At 48.3% G+C, this 20,468-nt stretch overlaps 2 protein-coding genes across 2 annotated transcripts in view; one reads left to right on the plus strand and one right to left on the minus strand.

Annotated features, from left to right (window-relative positions):
* The window catches only part of RER1 (retention in endoplasmic reticulum sorting receptor 1), an 8,485-nt gene extending 4,771 nt beyond the window's left edge, over positions 1-3,714 (plus strand). The window contains exons 3-6 of the mRNA XM_015410933.1: positions 937-1,036; positions 2,147-2,225; positions 3,108-3,277; positions 3,555-3,714. Coding sequence (XP_015266419.1) covers positions 937-1,036; positions 2,147-2,225; positions 3,108-3,277; positions 3,555-3,610 — 405 coding nt within the window. The 3' untranslated portion in view covers positions 3,611-3,714. The remainder of the gene's footprint in view (positions 1-936; positions 1,037-2,146; positions 2,226-3,107; positions 3,278-3,554) is intronic.
* A 789-nt stretch (positions 3,715-4,503) lies between these two features.
* Positions 4,504-15,112, minus strand: PEX10 (peroxisomal biogenesis factor 10). Its single transcript, XM_015410932.1, has 6 exons — positions 14,999-15,112; positions 12,892-12,972; positions 12,380-12,786; positions 10,394-10,569; positions 9,429-9,564; positions 4,504-6,098 (listed from the first exon to the last, which is right to left on the minus strand). Exons 1-6 carry the CDS (start codon positions 15,105-15,107, stop codon positions 6,030-6,032), a joined length of 978 nt encoding a protein of 325 aa, XP_015266418.1. The 5' UTR covers positions 15,108-15,112; the 3' UTR covers positions 4,504-6,029.
* Between the last annotated feature and the right edge of the window lie 5,356 nt (positions 15,113-20,468).

The raw sequence follows: 20,468 nt of genomic DNA on the forward strand, positions 1-20,468 counted from the left end.
AATGTCTGTTGTGGGGAGGGGAAGGGGAAGGAGTTTGTAAGCCGCTCTGAGACTCCCTTGGGGAGTGAAGGGCGGGGTATAAATCCAATCTCTCCTTCCCTTCCCCATATCCTTCCCTTCTTGGCCTGCAGTGTTTTGGTACTGGTATATCACTCATGAAATGTCAATTCTACCTTGATTTCTATTTCAAATAGCCAAGGTCGAGTTACCCCCTGCATGGTTTATGGTGGGATCCCATTAACAATACAATCCTGAACGTGTACCTTCAGAAGTAAAGCCGAATGTCAATTCTACCTCGATTTCTATTTCAAATAGCCAAGGTTGAGTTACCCCCTGTATTGGTTTACGGTGGGATCCCATTAACAATACAGTCCTGAACGTGTACCTTCAGAAGTAAAGCCAGTCGAGTTCAGCGGGACTTACTTGTTAGCGAGCTGGCATTGAAGGCTTAGGGTCCTAGCAGATTAAAATGCAAGAGCTGGCAGATTAAAATGCAAGAGCGAGCTGGCATTGAAGGCTTAGGGTCCTAGCAGATTAAAATGCAAGAGGGGCCTTGGTGTTAGCTTAAAAGCGATGCAGCATGAACGGATGCTGCTGCCTTATTCTGATTCAGACCCTTGGTCCATCGGAGTCAGTGTTATCTACTCAGACTGGGAGCAGCTCTCCAGGGTCTCAGGCAGAGGTCTTCTACATCACGTACGGCCAGATTTTTTAAAATTGGAGATGCCAGGGATTGAACCCGGGACCTTCCACACACTAAGCAGATGTTCTACCAGCTGAGCCACAGCCTCTCTGAGGCAAGGGTGCTTGAATTCTACAATCAAGCTGCTGTTTGTATCCTCAGACAGATGGGCATATTATAGGTTCTTCCTGTGCTTCACACGCTGTGTGCTTATTGGACATGTGTAATTTCGTTTTTCTCTTTCTCCTTCCCAGGGTTGGTACATCGTGACGTATGCCTTGGGAATCTACCACCTAAATCTTTTCATAGCTTTTTTGTCGCCAAAGGTAGATCCCTCTCTAATGGAGGACTCAGGTACGGAGAACCACGGCAGCTCTGCTGGAATCTTCTGCAGTCTGCTGTGATTTTTATCTCGCTTTTTAGCCAACAAAGTCCTCTCAAAGTGACTAATGACATTGGGGAGCCAATCCAATCACCAGTTGTGGAATGCAGCTTGGGATTGGGGGGGGGGGGGTTTCTTGGCAAGATCTGATGGAAAGGTGCCCCCTGCCGTCTGGCTCTCCTCCCCGCAATGGCCTCCGCAGTTGGCAACGGGAGATGGGTCCTGGCAGGATGGCTGCTGTGTTACTTGTTGGTTGTGTCACATGCACTCATTGTACACAGAATAAGAGAAGGTATCATCAAGGTGACCGAGGGTGTTGGTCTTCAGCCTCTGGTTTCTGGAGCTCTGCATGCTGGCCCGTGAATCCTTATGCAATCTCCATTTTCTTTTGCTTTTTTGGGAGGGGGTGGGGTAACTACTGCTAGTATGCACACTCAGAGAGCATGGGCTTCCCCTTGCATGCATGCTGAAAACAGCAGTAGGACAGCCAAGCAGTCACTCAGCAGCAGAGGAGGTTTCCTTCGTGACTCTGACCCTTGACTCGTTCCTTGCCATGGTACCCTTCCCGGTGCCTGACTTGCACTTGCCGTCTTCGGCACCTTTGCTCTGCAGCCCACGGTCCCGTGACCCCGCTGGTGTCCCATTTCCTGTCATGTGACTGCGGTGTCACATGCTTGCAGTTCCAGCTCTGCAAAGGTTGATGACCGCTGGCCCAGAGCACAGTTACGCGTGCTTAAACTGCATTGAACTCAGTTGGTACTAAGAGCGTTGGGCCGTGGCTTTTGCTTGAATTTTATGGTGGGTTATCAGCAGCTTCTTGATTATTTATTACGGAGAGTGGTGTATTTGTACTCTGCGTTGTGTTTATCCTGTGGACTTTTTGAAGACCTGTGTCCCAGTTTGCCTTCCACATAATAATCAGACCTTTAACCAGCTTATGTTGATTTCGGGGTTTCTTTGTGTCCCCCAGTGGGCCATTCATTGACCGCTATCGATTTATCCCCACTCTGAAAGTAGCAGAAATAGCTAAAACAATCCATGAAGGTTCTCCTTTAAAACCTTGAATTTCCTGCTCTCCTTAGATGATGGTCCTTCATTACCCACAAAACAAAATGAGGAGTTCCGGCCCTTCATTCGAAGGCTGCCAGAGTTCAAATTCTGGTGAGTTTGTTTGGATCTTATTGTAACTAGCCCCTTTTTAGAGGCTCTTGGAGTGGAGTGGGCAACAGTAAATTCTGTGGATAGCATTCAGCGAAAGAGATCTTGGTTGATGAAGCAGTGATATCTGTGCAGATTGACTTGTATTTAAAGCGGCAGTACTAAAATAAAGAGGCATATGTGTTCTTAATGGATGTTATGCATATTTTACTGCCGGCACCCTTAGAAGAGGTATTCCCTCCAGTATGTGCGAAAAGGGAGAATGCCTCTTCTACGACCATCCCTGCTAGCTACAATCACTTCTGGTCAGTCAGCTAAAAATGCTCCAGCAGAAACAGGAATTAAAATGAGACAGATTTAAAGTATTCAGCCTCCTTTTCTATCCCTCCCCCTCATCCTACTCAGCGCTCCTCTCATGTTAGTGAGCTGCCATTTTCATCCTAAACTCATGTCTCCTCCTTCCCTTTTATGTTTGGGAGTATAGCAGTTCCCCAGCCACCCACTTGAGTCCCTGCAATACAGGAATGCACTGTGGGCTTCTTGACTCCCTTTCCCACACACGGGTTCCTCCTTGACTTTTCCCCCCTTTGTAACCAGAGTTTGCTGTGACATTCAGATTGACTAACTACAGTTCGCACCTTCCTTCCAAACCACAGTTGGGAACGAGTTTGTAAACCATGTTTAGATGAGCCCCGGGCACGGTTTGCTGATTCGGACGTTATGATTGCGGTTAGACGAAAAACAGAGAGGATACCTGCATGTTGGAATGGACGGGGAGGGAGCACGCTGCAGACTGGGAAACGTGACCTCTGAACTGAGCTTAAGCAGACGGGACTTCAGCGCAGAAGTAGTGGAGGGAATTAACCGGCTCCCTTTCCTTTGCAGGCATTCGGCTACTAAAGGTATCCTTGTCGCAATGACGTGTACATTCTTTGAGGCTTTCAACGTTCCAGTTTTTTGGCCCATTCTCGTGATGTACTTCATCATGCTTTTCTGCATCACCATGAAGAGGCAAATCAAGCATATGATAAAATACCGATATATACCGTTCACACATGGCAAGAGGAAATACAAAGGGAAGGAAGACATTTTCCCGGAAAAGAGTGGTCAGAATAGAATGGCAAAAGGACTGCCAGTCTTGGAAGTTACAAGCATGCCTTTTCCTTCCCCAGAAAAATGCAGGATGCTTTGGGGATTTGTTTAGTAAATTAACGTTGTATGGTGGGGTGGGGGGCACAGGGTAGGCATATGTGTTGTGGTTGTACCCTGAACACTTGCATTTTTCCCTTCCATTCCAGCATATGATAAAATACCGATATATACCGTTCACACACGGCAAGAGGAAATACAAAGGGAAGGAAGACATGGGGAAGACCTTCGCTAGCTAGAAATCAAACAGAGCCTGCTGACCAACACCCTGCATTATAATTAAAAGACCGGTTTTGAGCCATTTTGTAACAATGCCTCTTTTTCCTTCCATCCAAAGTCCAGCAAGCGGAAAGCGGCTAGGAAGCTGCGTTCTTTCAATTTGTTAAGGGTCAGGGTCCCCCTCCCCTTTTAAATCAGAAGTATTGCAGTAGAAATACTGGCATTTTAACCACAATTTGTGTTTCTGGGGCAGGGAGGCGGGGGATTTTTGGGGCAACAGATTGATATTCCATATGTCCAAGGGCTGTTTTTTGCTACTTTTTGCAGACGCCAAGTCTCTCGTATCATTGTACACGCGCAAACGTTTCATAGGCCGGCTGCGATGTTACCTGGCGAGCTGCAGGATCCGGTTGGCAATTCACGAATAAGGGAGCCACCCGTGCTGATCGCAAGAGTGTTCTGTTTGTGCATGTATTGGGGGAGGCAGAATAACCTGAGGAGCTGTGTGTCATTTCAGGGCCTGTAGCACAGTCTGCCGTAGGGTTGGGAAAGGGGTGCTGTGTCGCCCTCTTACTCAGCTTGCAGTGTTGAAGTGATGTGACACAGCCATGACAGCAGGCTCTGCCGTTACATCCCAGGTCCTGTAGGTCCCTCTCTCATATTACTTGGACGGAAAGGATCTAAAGTAAGCCTCTTTTTTGCATTCTCAGTTCCCCGCCCAAATGGCCGAAGGGGCATAGCTTTTATGATGAACAGAACTGTTTGGATTTAAATGCCAGTTTCCCTCCCTCTTTCCCCCTCGTTGCTTCTTGGGAGAGGCTGATGTTGACATGTCTTCAGGCTCTCTCTTCTTCTAAAGTTTTTTTTGTGTGTGTGTGTGGAAGGCCTGGAATTATAAATATATACATATATATATATAATTATTAGGTGGAGAAGAATTTTGACATTTCTTTGATACTTAAAAAGATTTTTTTTTATTAACTTAAGTTTGCTTCATGTAGCTGCCCTCCAAGATACAGCAAAGACTTGGCCACGGCAGACAGGATTTTGTGGGTTTTAACACAGCATTTAATTTTCTATGGGAAAATAAAACAAATTACCTGCATGTAAAACTTTTTTTTTTTAATGTGATACAGCGATTGGCAGATTTTATTAAGTGACTTTTTAAATTCCAAACTTTATTAAAAAGACTGTGTCCCCTCTTTTGGGTCCAGGAGTCTTCATAAAACCAACTTGAAGGAGCGAAGTGTTAATATTATCCCTCCCCTCTTTTCTCAGATCTTGTAGAATAATGTATTTGAGCGATATCTGTTAAAATCCTTTGCACTACTGTATGAAGATAACTCTGGAAGTAATGGAAGCTGCTTGCTACAGACAGCTTTCAAAAAATGTTTCTCTGTATTTGGCAGAGTGGTGATAAACCTGAAATTCCAGTGCCATAAAAGTTAGATTCCCCCACTCCTTTTCAGCATTATTGAAAAATTAAAGGGTATTTTTGTCTGGTGAGTTCTAACAAGTGTTCTGGAAACTTTTTCAAAAACAAAACCCTGAACTCCAAAATGGTATACAGCAGACTAGACTAAGGAAGTACCTCCCAGTTAAACATCTCGTTCTTCAAAGCAAGACCAATGGAGCTTAGTTACCCTGAGGTGTCTGCAGTCAAGACCTTAAGCGTACTGTCCTGTGTTACAAAATTAGCCAAAAACCAGATTTGTGGATGGTATGAGAATGTTTGCAGTGGGGACTTCAGTTTGTGATGTTAACAAGGAAAGAGGTAGAAAGGCGAGAGGTTTTCTGTAGCCTGTAATGAGTTGAATCACTTCCCTTTGAATGATCTGGCATTGGGGTACTGGAGGACTGAATGGACGATGCAGAAAAAGTCAGGCTGGTGAGAGTCTGCTTGCTTTCCTTACGCAAGCCGGCTGTTGCCTTTGCCACCTTTCCTACGTCTGCCTGCATCAAAACTAAGATGTTCCGCTCTTTAAGCAGCTCGAGATTATCCAGATCTGAATTCCTGAAACATTAAAAGCATTTGTGGTTATGAAAACAACACAGGCTGGGGGAAACGTCCACTGAGTCAAAAGTCTAGGGTGAGTCCGTAAACCCCCCTAGATGCTAGAACGTTGCTATGAATAGCGAAGAGTCCTGGTCTCTTACGCTGCATCAGAGGCTCGGAAAGATAAAACATAATCGGTGGGGTTAGAAGACGCCGGGAACAGCTTAGAATGCTCCTCAATTTGTTTCAGGCAAAGGAAAAACCCCTCCCCAAACATACAAAAGGACTTTATTTGTAACTTGACAGCTGCGTAGGCCATGAAACTCAAGTGTTTTGACAGCTTAGTTTTCACAATTTAATAATAATAAAGTCTTGCACTTGGTCAAAAGCTGTAGCGGTTTTGTTGGCTCCCGATGCTCTGCAGCCTGACAGCCAGCCGGCCGTTATCGATAGTGGCGCAGATAGATCAGCTTCTGTGGCTGGAATTTCTCTCTGCAGAGCGGGCACTCAGCCTACGGGAGAAGTAAAATTAACGTCAGAGGCAAACGGTCCTAAACGTTGTCCACCGGTGGTCGAAGGGATTATTCCCCCCACATCCAATGCAGCAAACAGATTTAAATTTTTAGGAAACGGTCGGCCCAGCAGGTGTAGTCGCCTGTAGATGCTCCCCTGCGAGACAACCTCCAGCTACCTACCGAACTAGCATTTAGCAGAGCTAGAACACTCCCCCCCCCCCCCCCCGATATGTAGTTTTATAGGACAAGATTTTCCTCCCCAGGAAAAGTAAACCCGTGACGACTTTGCGTCCAGCCCAGCAGCATCTTGCTACCTCCTTCGCTATTTGATTGGAGGTAAAGGGCCGTGGTGGCTCAGAGCTTAAGACGCTGAGCTGCAGACCGGAAGGTTGATAGTTCAGCCGTTTGAGACCCAAGTGTGGCATGACGGAGTGAGCTCCCGTCTCTGGTTCCAGCTCCTGCCAACCTAGCAGTTCGAAAGCAAGAAATTGCAAGTAAATAAATAGGTACCGCTTTGGTGGGAAGGTAACAGCGTTCCGTGCGCCTCAGCATGGCTCTTCGCCGGCCACACGATCACGGAAAAAGTCTTTGGACAGTGCTGGCTCTTCGGCTTGGAAATGGAGATGAGCACCACCCCCTAGTCGGATTCAGCTGGCTTTCGAGCAAGGGAAGCCTTCACCTTTACTTAAAGCGTCCACTGTTCAGAGCTGAGAAGTTCAGGCCAACTCATACAGGGACAGATTTTCAGAGATGTTTTTCAATGCTCTGTTCAAGCCAAAAGGCAGCGTATAAGTCTTCTAAACAGCAGCACGACATTCAGTTACGGTTCCCACTCCTGTGGTCTTTGATTACCCCTCCCCTCGGGGAAGTGTGTGACGGTAGATGGCCATACGCTAGGGCTGCTGAACACCAAGTGGCACCTGGAGATCTCCCGACGACCGAGATCACTTCCCCTGGAGAAAATGGCTGCTTTGGAGGGTGGAGTCTATGGCATTATACCCTGCTGAGGTCCCACCCCTCCCCAAACCCTGTCCTCCCCCAAATCTCCAGGTATTTTTCAAGCCAGAACTGGCAACCCTACCATACAAACATCTCCCCCCCCCCCCAAAGGAAGCACAACTTCTGAGACGCAAGCATACATCTCCATCTGAAGACTCTTTTGAGCAGGGAGGCCTGAACCAGAGCCTGTGTTTTCCTGTTTGGTGACCATGAGAAACTTTTATCGGAATGATTCACTCTGGTAGAGTACAGACTGCATGCCTCTGAGGCATGTACAATGCAGAATTAAACAAACATGCCTGCTGGGGGAAACGTCTGCGTTTGCTCTGAAGACTCAGAAATGCTCCTCGGGGCTTAGTTAAGATACTATTGAAGTTGCAAGTTACATCTCGCCTCTTTGCTGGCGGTTCCTCAACTGACAGTGTCGAATTCTTGGCAGCAAAAGGGTACAGCCAGAGGATAGATCCGAACTCCCATGTTCCACTAAAAAGAAAGGCACTTTTGCTGGCAGACTCGGGGCCTCCCTGAGACCCTGGACAGCTACTGCCAGTCAGAGTAGAATGGGGTCTTCAACACGGTGCCCGTGGGCACCCACCAAGTGTTTTCAGAAAGTGGGTGGGGCTGGATAGGGCTTTTTGCCCAGCAAGGCTTCTGACTGGCCACTGGAGGTTTGATTGGCTGTGTAGATTTTTAAAAACAGGGCCTTGGCAGCAGCTGCCACGACGGCACAAGGATCTTCACTGGATGACTGAAGGCAAGCTGTGGCAGCCCTCCTGTGGCTGCACCCACCACCTCAGAATTTCAAAGGTGCCCACAGGCTCAAAAAGGTTGGGGACCCCTGGAGTAGACAGCCATAGTGACCTTAATAGACCATTGGTCTGACTTCGTGTAGAACACTTTCAGCTCTAGCTAGAAGAACTACAGAACGAAGAGATTATCTTCTACCAAACTGGCAAGGAAGGGAAGGGATGAAACCAATTGTGGCTGTGATTCCTTTGATGGTTAACAAATTTTGCAGTGGGTGACATTGGACTAGTCACACACCATTCAGACTACGGCTCACAGGGTAGTTGCAAGGATAAAAAGAGGAAGACAGATGTATACCACCAATGGGGTATACATTTTAGGGATGTCAACCTCCAGGTGGGACCTGGGGATCCCCCCCAAAATCACAGCTCTAGACTACAGAGATCAGTTCCCCTGCAGAAAATGGATGGTTTGGAGGGTGGACTCTATGGCATTGTATCCCACTGAGGTCTCTGTCCTCCCTGCGCTCCATCCCGAAATCTCCAGGAGTTTACCTTCCTGCCCTGGATCTGGCAACCATAGGTGTAATAGTTAGTGTCAGACTAGGAATTGGGAGACCCAGGTTCGAGTCCAGACTCTGCCAAGGTGCCGGATGTCCTTGAACCAGGTACGCACACTCAGCCTGACCTACCTCACAGGGCTGTTGTGATGATAAAATGGAGGATGTAAGCCATTTTGGGTCCCCCTTGGGAAGGAAGGCGGGTTATAAAAGAATCAAAAAATCACATCAACTCTGGGCTTCTTACAGGAAGGGTGGGATAAAAACATGACTTGATTGTCCGAGGATTCAAAGTCTGTTCGGCCGGTGCATTAAAATACTGCAGAAAAAATATCAGGGCTGCATCTCATCTTTGAATACTTAGGCTAAGAATTCCCTGCAGATGGAACTCTAGCTGTTCAGTTGTGCTAATCCCCCCCCCCCCCCCCAGTTTGAAATGGCACCATCTCAGGAGGGCCATGGAACATTCCCCGCCCCTCCCCAGAAAGCCCAAGCCTGCTTTTCATTCTTGCATGATGAGTGTGTTCAGCCACCGCTGAGGGTTAGGAGATGGTAACTGAGCTGCAAGAAAATGGCAGAGCACCAGGTAAGAAAAGAAGAAGAGAGAGAAGAGATTGGATTTATACCCCACCCTTCACTTGGAGTCTCAGAGCGACTTACAAACTCCTTTCCCTTCCCCTCCCCACAACAGACACCCTGTGAGATGGGTGGGGCTGAGAGAACTCTGACACAAACTGCTCTTTCAGGAGCCTGCTTGTGGGATGGGCGGGGTACAAATATAATAAATAAATAAATAAATAAACAGCTGTGTCGAAGCTTGTGACTGACCCAAGGTCACATCAGCAGGTGCAAGTGGAGGAGTGGGGAATCAAACCCGGTTCTCCCAGATTAGAGTCCGCGCACTTAACCACTACACCAAACTGGTAAAGACTCTGCAAAGGATGTTCCCGTGTCTGGAGTTACACGCAAACAGGGCTGCGTGCGCACTGGAGTGCGGCTGGCCAGGAATCGCCCCCACTCACCTTAGTGTTGCACCACTCCGTGATGCATTCCCAGCAGAAGAGGTGGCCACATGGCGTGGCGGTGGTGTGGCGCCGCTCTTCTAAGCACAGAGTGCAGCGGGAACTGCGGGCCAGAAGTTTCTCTTCGGGCGGGATTCTGTGAGAAACCAGACGAGGTTAAATTTACTGCGACTCAGAGTGGATCGGACTGGACTAAAAGTTGTGGATTTCTGCATACCAAATGATGATGGTTCTTCATCTATGCAGGAATCGGTCATTAAAACAATCTATCACCTACACTGGGGATGGGGGTGATCAGGCCGGTACCTACGGTGGGGCTTTTGGGGGCCCCTCTAGGTAGCAGCCCCGGACTTCCTTTATGGTCTCTCATCCAGGTAATAACAAGGGCCAACCTTGCTTAGCTTCCAAGTTCTGACGAGACTGGAGTAACTTGGGCCACCCAGGTCAGCATAGGCAGGGCTTTTTTTGGTAGAAAAAGCCCAGCAGGAACTCATTAGCATAATAGACCACACCCAACAGTATAAACTCATTAGCATATTAGGCCACACCCCTGACAACACATCTCATTAGCATATCAGGCCACACCCCCATGATGCCAGAAGTGTGGTCATCCAGCCACACCCACCTTTTGCTTCTTATTCTGTTTACCTTGTTTGCTGTTAAACCCTGGGCTTTTTTTGTAGCAGGAACTCCTTTGCATGTTAGGCCACACACCCCTAATGTAGCCAGTCCTAATGGGTTTCTGCTGTTGGGTGTGGCCTATTATGCTAATGAGTTCCTGCTGGGTGTGGCCAACTCCAGAGCCAGCCGGAACTCCGTTCCTGCCCAAAAATAGCCTTGAGCATAGGTACTGGTTAACAGGCTTGTGACCCTCTGTTGTGTCAACAGTGCCTGGGCTTCCACCTTTCAAGGATTGCCTAAAAAGGTGCCATTTCACATTTCTCAAGATGCTCCAAACAACGTACTTCTGATAGGAAAGGTTACGGTGTAGTTTCCATTCCTGTCTCGCCCTTTGTCTCTGCTGGAAGCTGTAGGCTTGGGTACCGATGGTCAGCACCAGATGCAGAAGAGAAATGATCCCAAGGAGTCTGTAATTTGATCGAATGTTCTGGTCATCTCCTGCCCATCCTGCAAAGCGCAGCTGGAATGGGGGGGGGGGAGAAGAAGAGATTGGATTTATACCCTGCCCTTCACTCGGGAGTCTAGGAGGGGCTTACCATCTCCTTTCCCTTCCCCTCCCCACAACAGACACTCTGGGAGGTAGGTGGGGCTGAGAGAGCGCCTTAGAGGACTGCTCTTGAGAGAACAGCTCTCCGAGAACTGTGACTGACCCAAGGTCACCCAGCTGGTTGCATGTGGGGGATCAAACCCGGTTCTCCAGATTAGGGTCTGCCGCTCTTAACCACTACACCAAACTGGCTCTCCCAAACACCACCTGGTTTAGAGCCACTTCAGGTTAGCAGCAAATATGAATAAAGAATGAAGAGTCGATCAGGGGTTCCCAACGTGTTGCCCATTGTGCCATGGTGCCCACCAACACCTTTCCAGGCACCTGACAAAATGGGAGGGGCCAGGTGGGGCTTTTGCTCAGCAGGGCTTCTTACTGGCCATTAGAGATTTGATTGGCTGGGCAGATCTTTGAAAGCGTTGCTTTGGCAACAGCTGCCACCACAGCACAAGGGTCTTCACTGCCTGCCTGAAGGTAAGCTACAGCAGTCGTTTTGTGGCTGTGCACACCATCTTGTGTCAGAGTTCCAAACACGCTAGCAGGTTCAAAACGGTTGGGGGCTCCTGGCGAAGGTAAGCTACAGCAGGTTCAAAACGGTTGGGGGCTCCTGGAGTAGACAATATTGACCTTGATGGACCCAAGGTCTGATTCAGGACACGGCAGCTTCACGGATTCATTTCCCTTAAGCCCCCAGACGGTGCAGGATCCATGACCTGGCGGGGGTGGGGGAGCAGTTGAGGCGGAGGAGAAATGGAAGCGACGGACAAGGAGTCCACTCGACCCTGAGAGAAGCAAGGCGAGAAATCAGAGGCTCTTCCACTCAGCCAAAGCGACTCCCCACCAAGTGGAATCCAGGACTGTCAAGGAACTGCACAGGCTGACCTTGTGAGTCCCCAGGGCATGAGCACACAAGTAACCAGGGCGATGCTATTTTAGAATATATATTTCTGTAATTTATTGAGAGAATAGGCAAGTAAATAAGATTATAAACCAACAGATTATCAAAAGTCACACAGAACCCAAAACAATAAAGCTACCTTATACTACCTAACACTTTCAGAGGTTGCTCAAGCGGTGCAAAACTTACATCCAAGAGCACGCCTCAAATGAGCATAGATGACGATTCCAGCGCTTTGCGAAGCATACTCGGGTCTTTCACCCACAAATCTCAGAGAGGAACCCCTGCCCTCTGGTTCCAGCGCTTTGCGAAGCATAGACTCAGGTCTTTCACCCACACTCAGAGAGGAACCCCTGCCCTCTGGAGAATATTACAGTTACAATTTCTGACCCCTCAAGTCAGGTGATGGTAACATCCAATCCCAATATGCCTTGAAGAGAATTCTCCAGAATCTTACATCATTGCTCCTGATCTCCCCCTCCCAACACATTCTTCTGAGAAGCTCTCTCCCCTGACCTTGAGCTGATATGGTGCCAGGTAGGCCAAAGCCTTTAATTAACGACACCTGCAAGAGGAGGCCAGGCCCCTGACTTGCACATTAACCCTTGAGAGGAGACAAGAATTATACTTCGCCTCACAAGGACCCTAGAAAAAAAATTCCTAATGTATTTTAACACAGTGTTTCCAACCCCTTACCTTTGGGACAGTAAATGTTTAAATTGTTTGCACAGGAAGACACAGAGACTTAAACACAACATGGCCGTTGAATCCCAAACGGGACACAGAATACAGCAGCACCCCTAGGCTCAACTGGCAGATACTTACATACGTGATCCCCGCTATCCTTTTAGACATGTGGTAGAAGACGCTGTTCAGGTAGAAGATGGCCAGGTGCAGCCGACGGAGAAGAGGGATGCCGTGCCTCAGGAGGTAGACCGCCCAAGAAAGCAGTTTCCTCTGCTGCTCGGTCAAGCCGCCCAGCTGGTTTCGCAACCAGCTCCGCACGAAAGTCCTGCCTCGCAGTCTAGAGGGGGAGGGTATTTGCACAGCCGGTGTCCCATCGGGTTCTGTCTGAAGTTCATGTTCCAGGTGGACCAAGCCCTTGTCTAACAAGTAAGGCAAGATGGTGTGCAGCGAGATCAGGACGGCCCGTCGAAATAAAGAAGGGATTCTTTTCCCAGATGGGTCTACTTGAATAATGTTGACGTATTCTTCTCCAAGGGTTTGGTAACCTGGAAGAAAACACAGATGGAAAGCCTACAGAGGTGATTCCTCAACAAACTCGGGAAGATTTACCAGACGCCTTAACTACTGGTATTGGCCAATGACAAGATTACCTGAAAGTGTAGTCAGGGTGAAATAGCTCACATCGGCCAGCAGCTCGATTTCCTTCTGCCATTCCAGCCAGGTTTTAGCACCTAGACAACCAGAATAAACTAGCATTATTTACTCATTGTTATTTATTGGAGTCTATGCCTCCGAAAATATGCAGAGTATCTTCCCCATGGAGGAAAATAATTTTTAAGAGGAACAAAGGGCAGAACAGTACTTAAAATGTGTGGTTTTCTCATTCTGATAGTAGGCATTTTAGCGAAACTAGAGAGGAATCTTATGGCATCTTACTTTTTATTCTAGTTTTTGTGGGCTTATATCTGGCAACTGTATCTGGGGAAATGGGGTCTAGTTCACAAAAGCTTATACTAGAACCACTGCCAGACGTTAAGGTGCTCTTTATTTTTGCTGTAACAGACCCACAGATATCCCCTCTGGACTTTTAAGGAAAGAACTGCTAGATTCAAGTCCAGTAACCCTTGGAGACCAATAAGATTTTCAGGGTATAAATTTTTGAGAGGCAAACCTAACTTTCTCTGATAGAGAGCTTTGACTCTTGAAAGCTTCTACCTCGAAAATCTCATTGGTCTCTAATGTGCTACTGAGCTCGAATCTAGCTGTTCAACTGCAGACCAACACGGCTACTCTCTGAAACGATGCTTTAGGAAAGAACGTCATGCATGGATCATGCTCTGTAGTGCATTAATTTTCCTTTGTGTATCTGGCAAAATTAATTCTGGCTTACATAAGAATGTGTCGTGACACAAGCGTTAGTCTTTAAGACTCTTTGCTGTTTTGATTACGGCAGGCTAACAGGGCTACACCAATGGACTTCAGTTTCTCATAAGGGATTTTACTTGCTGTTTTTCTTATACTATTCTTAAAGGGGAAAACTTTTTTTTGCATTTTAGTCTATGGCCCCGTTCACAGAGCAAAGTTGCCGCGAGAGAGGCACGGATGCTGGGCGGATTATCTGGGCGCGATCACACCCCAGCATCTGGGAAGTGGAGCGCACCCATGGCTTACTGCCAACGATGCGCCTTAAAAAACTAGTACCTTCAAGGTACTAGTAAACGTTTGCCACGGACTGCCTCCAGATGCCCGTGGTGTGATCACGCCGGCGCACGGCATTTTCCTCCGGTCCCTTGTTTACCCGCCGGCGCCGAGGGAAGGACCCGTGGTGTGCCGCCGGCGCATCTGATCGCGTAATCGCGCACCAACTGCGCCAGGGCAATTAGCCCCCCCCCCCCGCGATATCTTGCCTGTGTGACCGGGGCCTATGTTGATTTTTTAAAATATCTTATCAAATAGATATTTTATCCCTTCGTCCAATGACCTCAGAGTGGCATAATTGGTTTTCCCTTATGCATTTTAAGCTCACCACAACCTTGTATAGGAGATGAGGCTGAGTGACAGAGTGTGTGTATGACTTCTGAGTGCTTTCTTTGTAGAAAAAAAATGTTTTAAAAGGTGCTGAAGTAATGTTAAAGCTGAGCTACAAATTAGGACTTTCTGGGTTGGAATCTCACCTCTGCCACAGACTATTACTTAGTATGTTTTTACCCTGTTCTTCCACAAAAGAGCTCAGTCTCCTCTCTTCCATTTTTTCTTCACAACAATCCTGTGATTTAGGTTTGGCTTACAGAGAAAGTAACTGGTCCATAATCACCCAGCAAACTTTGCAGCAGTGTGGTGATGAGTCTAATACTGCAACACTGGCTTAGTCAAGCCACTTTCTCAATAGCAAGAGCCCACCACTCCTACCTACAATGAAAGAACAACATCGCTGGCCTACATTGCAGGGCTGTCCTACATAACTCTCAGCCTTGGTCTGCATATTGGGCTTATCACACAGGTCTACCTTGCAGGGTTGCTGTAGCACTAGTTGGGTATTCCCACCCAGACCTCATTTATGGTTGCCATCCTCCAGACAAAGTCTGGAGTTCTCCCGGAATTACAACAGATCTCCAGAGCAGTTCCCTAGACAAAGTGGCACCTTCCGAGGGTGGACTCTATGGCACTATATCCTCCTGAGGCCCCACACCAGACTCCACCCCCAAATCGCCAGGTTTTTCCCGACCTAGAGTTGGCAACCCTAAGTCTCTCCCTCACCAGCTAGTCCCCCCAGAGCAGCCCCCGCTCCGCTCTTCAACGCCCCTCGGTACACTTCATCTTTTTGAGCGGAGCGCACCAGGCGCGCAGGGCCCGCTTCCACGGGCATCGTTGACTCAAGAGCCTTGACAGCCTACTTCCGTCGCTCCGGTGACGTACGCAGCCCCATTTTTCAAGAGCGCGGAAAATTTACGTCACCAGGACGCTAACGGCCTTAGAGAGTGTGGCGAAGCAACTGCAACTTCGAGTGTTCAATCGACAGTCCCTATTTTTAACGGCCCCACCGTTTCCCCGTCCCTTGGAGTTTCTAGGGTGAAACGGTTCTCTACTTAGAAAAGAAGTTTCTCCCTATTTTATAGAATGAAAGTCACAGATTTCATATGCTACATTTGATTATGCTAGCAGCACCGGGACAACATATGCAAAGAAACAGAGGGGAAAGTACCACTTTAGAAGTAGAGCGGCCTCATCTCCGTTTAAATGTACGCCCCGCATATGGTGGCGATATAATTTGAGCCGGAGGTCATACTACATTTTAACTTTCTCTATCTCTATGGCCCAATTATAAGGCGAAAACACCGGTCCGCCGCTCCAGGGACTTTCCCATAGTTCCCCGAGACACCACGTGATTATCTGACGCAAAGCGTCCCTACGGAAGTGTTGCCATGGCGTCGCCTTGCAGGGAGTTGTTATAGCAACAGCTAGGGAGGCGTGATCGAAATGGTCTCACCTGTTTCATTAGTCAATTAAGCAAATTAATTAATGAGCTGAAGTAGGGACGGTTGCAAGCATATGCTCCTCCGCATGGGGGCTAGTTACTGCCATTAATTTAGTAACGCTTCTGAGGGGGGGAAATGAGCCTTTTTGTGTTAAGCTAATGCTCAAAGGGGCCTAGAAAACATAACCATGAAAGGAGTAAAAGAGTAACACGAAATAATAGCGCCAGCAATAGCTTTAAAAACATGAAAAGCAGCAGCTGCTAATGCTGTTTAAAAACCACAAAATAAAACAGCAGTGCCTACAAGGTCAGCTGTAAAATCGACATGAACATCAGAGCCAACAAAGAACCGTTAAAAGCAAATTAAAAAGAAAAAAAAACACATGAGGTTTCAGGCAGCGGGGGGAAGGTGTTTGTTAGATACAGCTTTTGGGGGCAATTAGAACAGGGGGGTATCAATTTATTATCCTATCTACTATATTCCCATACTGCTTAAAACAAATGTTCTCAAAGCAGTTCATTGAAATAAAAACACAGAAAATTGATCCCGTTAGTGATGCCAGCCTCCAGGTGGGACCTGGGGATCCTTTAGTATTACAGCTCATCTCCAGCTTACAGAGATCAGTTCACCTGGAGAAAATAAAATTCTTAGGAGGGTGGACTCCAGGGCTTTCTACCCCACTGAGGTCCTTGTCCTCTCCAGGCTCCATCCCCAAATCTCCAGGAGTTTTCCAGCCTAGATCTGGCAACTCTAACCCCCCTCCCTCACTGGTGGCCAGGGAACACCTGGCAACCCTAGATCCCATTAAAATCCAAACAGTAATTAATAAGCTAAAACCCAAGCAGCAGAGCAGCCTAGGAAAAACTGCAGCTGGGGACATGTATTTATTTACAAAATATCCCCTCTTTCTTAGTGTACAGCTCTCCAGGTGGTTATAATATAAAATACCCTAACACTAAGAGGAATTAAAAGTAAAATAATGGAACTAAATACAGAGATAGGACTAGCAGCAGCAGTTTAATAGATTCAGGCCAGTATACACAAACAAAATAGTTTTTCATCTAATATTCAATTCCTTTTTGATATTCCCCGTCCCAAGTTTTGTTGCTAACTTTCAGGTAGGACTTAGGGATCTCCTGGATTAATAATTGATTTTCAGCCTCTAGAAATCGGTTGCTACTTTGGGGAGTGGATTCCGAGCGCCGCTCGGACATCACACCCGAGAGGTCATTCTGGCTCCCCCAGCTCTCAACAGGAACCACCCCGGGGTGGTGGCCTTGGCTCCCCCAGCTCTCGACAGGAGCTCATTAAAAAGTTATGGGTGCTGCCGCTGTGACGCCCGCGTGTGGGGGAGGGGGAGGGGCGAAACGTTCCCTTGGTTCCCTGAGCCCCGGGGTGGTGGCCTTGGACTCATAGGGGCAAATTCCACCTCTTGCGTGTGATGTCCGAGCGGTGCTGCTCGGCCTGCAGTGCTGCCCCCCACCCTCCCCTCCTTTTTCAGGCTCCGCGCTAGAACGCCGGGCCTGAAAAAGGGCCAGCCGAATGTCAGTTTTGGCTCCATTATATCCTATGGGCTACTGAAGTCAATGGCGAAAACATAGGGTATATTTTGGGGGCTGGAGGGGAGGGAGTTTGAGAGAGAGGCTCAAACTCACAGGGTAGCTGCTGGAGCCTCTCCCCAAGCTACCAACCAAGTTTGAGGAACATTGGACCAGAGGGACCAATTCTACAGGCCCCCAAACAGGTTGCCCCTATTCCCTCCATTGTTCTCTATGGTGGGAAAAAAGTAACTTTTTCCCCACCATAGAGAACAATGGAGGGGATGGGGGCAACCGGTTTGGGGCCCCGTAGAATTGGACCCCCTGGTTCAATGTTCCTGAAACATGGTGGGTATCTAGGAGAGAGACTCCCGCAGCTACCCTGCGATTTTGGAGCCTCTCCCTCAAACCCCTTCTTTTCCAGCCCCCAGAATATACCCTATGTTTTCGCCATTGACTTCAGTAGCCCATAGGATATAATGGAGCCAAAACTGACATTCGGCTGGCCCTTTTTCAGGCCCAAGGTGGTTTAAACCGCCTCTCCTTCCCTCCAGCAGCCGGCTTGCTTGGGCTCCCCAAGCAAACCAAGGGAAGGAAAGGTGGTGGAGCAGCTGGAAACATTGAGCCTCAGCTCCACAAGTAGAACCCTGCCCCCAGTAGCCCTCAGGTGGGAGCACCTGGAGCAATATTGGGAGGTGGATTGGCAAAAAGCGAAACCAAAAGCACAGGAACTCGAGAGAACTCCAGGAATGGAGCTGGTTCCTCTTCCACAGCCCAAAATGCGACCCATGAACCCTGAGCTTGCTTTTTCTCATTTGCGAGTCTGGCCTCCGCACTCCTTTACCGAGGCAGCCCTGAAGCTTGGGGCGGCGGGAGTTTCTTTGCACGCAGCTTGTGCGGCTGGCTGAGTGCCTCTTCTGCTTGCCCACCTCTCGGCTCTGCACCTCATCTTCTGCCAGGCATGGAGGAGCCCAGCTCGCCCAGGCTTCTTGCCTCCTGCTGCCTTGGCCCTCTGGTGCACGGGTGAGTCTCCAAAGTTTGACTCTTCCTCTACAAGTCTCTGGTGCTGGAGGTATTCGCCTCCTTCCTTCCTGCCTGCTATGGCTGCATAATTGTGAGAGATTTCTTAACATGGTGTTCCTGCCAGGGAAGCTGGGGACCCTGCCCATGAGTCTCCATTTCATCCTCACAACAGCCCTGTGGGGTAGGTTAGGTAGAGAAGGGGAGATTTGGCCCGGGGTCACTCAGCCAGCAGAGTGAGAATACAAACCTTGGTCTCCCCACATCAATCTGCAACTCTGACCACTGTGCAGTGCTGCCTCTACTGATCTGTAATGTTCCAGAGGTGTTGTAATGTAATACTCAGTTTCTCAAACGAGTGTATGCCTGTCTGTTGGTCCACTTAGGAGTCTTGATCCTGGTTGTGTGGTGGGCTAGTTGTGGCAAATGGTAGGGAAGCTCAGTATTTCTGTATACAGTTGTAGGGGCTTTATTGCAATGTGGTATGGCCTGATATTATGTTCTTATTCCAGTGTGGGGTGTGTGTGGGGCAATGGAAGCTGAGTGATAGGGTCTCTCCAAGTGATTGCCAGAAATGAGATGCGTCCTGGTCTTGTGTCTTACAGATAATCTTACAAATAGTCCTTTGCATTTATATCATGCTTTCAACTTTAAAAGGATCATAATGCTGATTGTGTGAACTTAGGCAAATCATGAGAGGTTGAGCAGGAAGGGTTGCATCAGTGCTTAGTTCTTGTGGCCCTTTCTTACATGCCAAGGGAAATGCTGATCGCCACTTTGGGGCCAGGAAGCAATTTTTCTCCAGGCCAGTTTGGCCCCAAGTGATCCTGGAGGATTTTTTTTATCATATTCTGGGTGTGGAACAGGGGTCACTGGGGTGTGTGGGGGGTATTGGTGAATTTCCTGCATTGTGCAGGGGGTTGGACTAGATGATCCTGGAGGTCCCTTCCCACTCTATGTCTATGATTCTATAATTCACCCAGGCTGGCTGTGGGCACGCCAGCACCTCTGTCAGGCGGAAGTGCCTGAGATCCTCCCCCTCCCCTTTTCCTTCGCCTGACTTGGAGGCGAATGGAAGGGGGGGAAAGAATGGATCCCAGGTGCTTCTGCCTGTCAGAGGGGCTGGTGCATACTTCCCGTGATGTCAGGGGGTGTGGCATATGCTAATAAGTTATGCTAATGAGCGCCTGCAGCTCTTTTTCTACGAAATGACCCCCTGCTTTGGTCACATCATGAGAAGACAAGATTCACTGGGAAAGACAACAATGCTTGGAGAAGTTGAAGGCAGCAGACAAAGAGGAAGACCCAACATGGGATGGATTGATTCCTTCAGTTTGGAAGACCCAAGAACCACATGACTGTTAATGACAGGACATTTTGGAGGACATTAAGTCATAGGGTCACCATAAGTTGGAAGCAACTTGATGGCGTTTCACACACACACTTGTTCTGGCAGAAACTGGGCCTGGTGGAGAGCTTCTGAGCATTTACAGAGTGCCTGTTCTGTTAACTGTCCATTGAGGTATCACAGCTGACTATGCTTACATGTATGTAATGTGGGAAGTAGGGATGCTAGTTTCCAGTTGGGGAACACCTGGAGATTTTGGGAGTGGAGCCTGAGGACAGCGGGGTTGGGGGAGGGGAGGCGTTTCAATGCCGTAGCGTCCACCTTCCAAAGCGGCCATTTTCTCCAGGTGAACTGATCTCTGTAACCTGGAAATCGGTTGTAAAACGAAGAGATCTCCAGGTACCACCTGGAGGTTGGTAACCTTAGGGGAGGCGGGGCTTCCAGAGCCTTGGGTGTGGCTTGCAAACAGTCTAAAAACTGGGGAGAGCTCCAGTAAAATCCAGCATCTGCCAGCCGCCTCAAAATGATCCATCTTTTTGGATGATTCAGTGCTGAAAGGCAGAGAGACAGCATGATGATTGTGTGTCACCGCCATAATTGGCAAATCACCATGTTCCTGACAAATTACCCTTCTAAATCACACCTTAAATCCCCAGTTTACTTACACGGCTGGGACTTGAAGGGCTGCGTTCTGCCAGACGGAGTCCACTAAATCAAGCTGCCTGTGATTCATTGGGCTCTCCAGGGACACGTTGAACAAAACAGCCCTGCTTGGCCTCATTCTTGACGTCAGCACAACTGTGAGCAGCCAGGGACAGATTTGTTTCCCAAGTGGGAAGACACTT

The sequence above is a fragment of the Gekko japonicus genome, unplaced genomic scaffold (assembly GCF_001447785.1).
Source record: "Gekko japonicus isolate JY-2015 unplaced genomic scaffold, Gekko_japonicus_V1.1 scaffold220, whole genome shotgun sequence".
Taxonomy (NCBI): domain Eukaryota; kingdom Metazoa; phylum Chordata; class Lepidosauria; order Squamata; family Gekkonidae; genus Gekko; species Gekko japonicus.

Bases quoted from the DNA above. Each gene is read 5' to 3' on its own strand.
- PEX10 (XM_015410932.1), bottom strand. From the start codon at position 15,107: ATGCCCGTGGAAGCGGGCCCTGCGCGCCTGGTGCGCTCCGCTCAAAAA. The intron at 12,973-14,998 runs GTGAGGGAGAGA...CTGGTTGTCTAG, and splicing joins TGCTCTGGGGGGACTAGCTG to GTGCTAAAACCTGGCTGGAA. The intron at 10,570-12,379 runs GTAAGTATCTGC...CCCCCATTCCAG, and splicing joins GGATAGCGGGGATCACGTAT to CTGCGCTTTGCAGGATGGGC.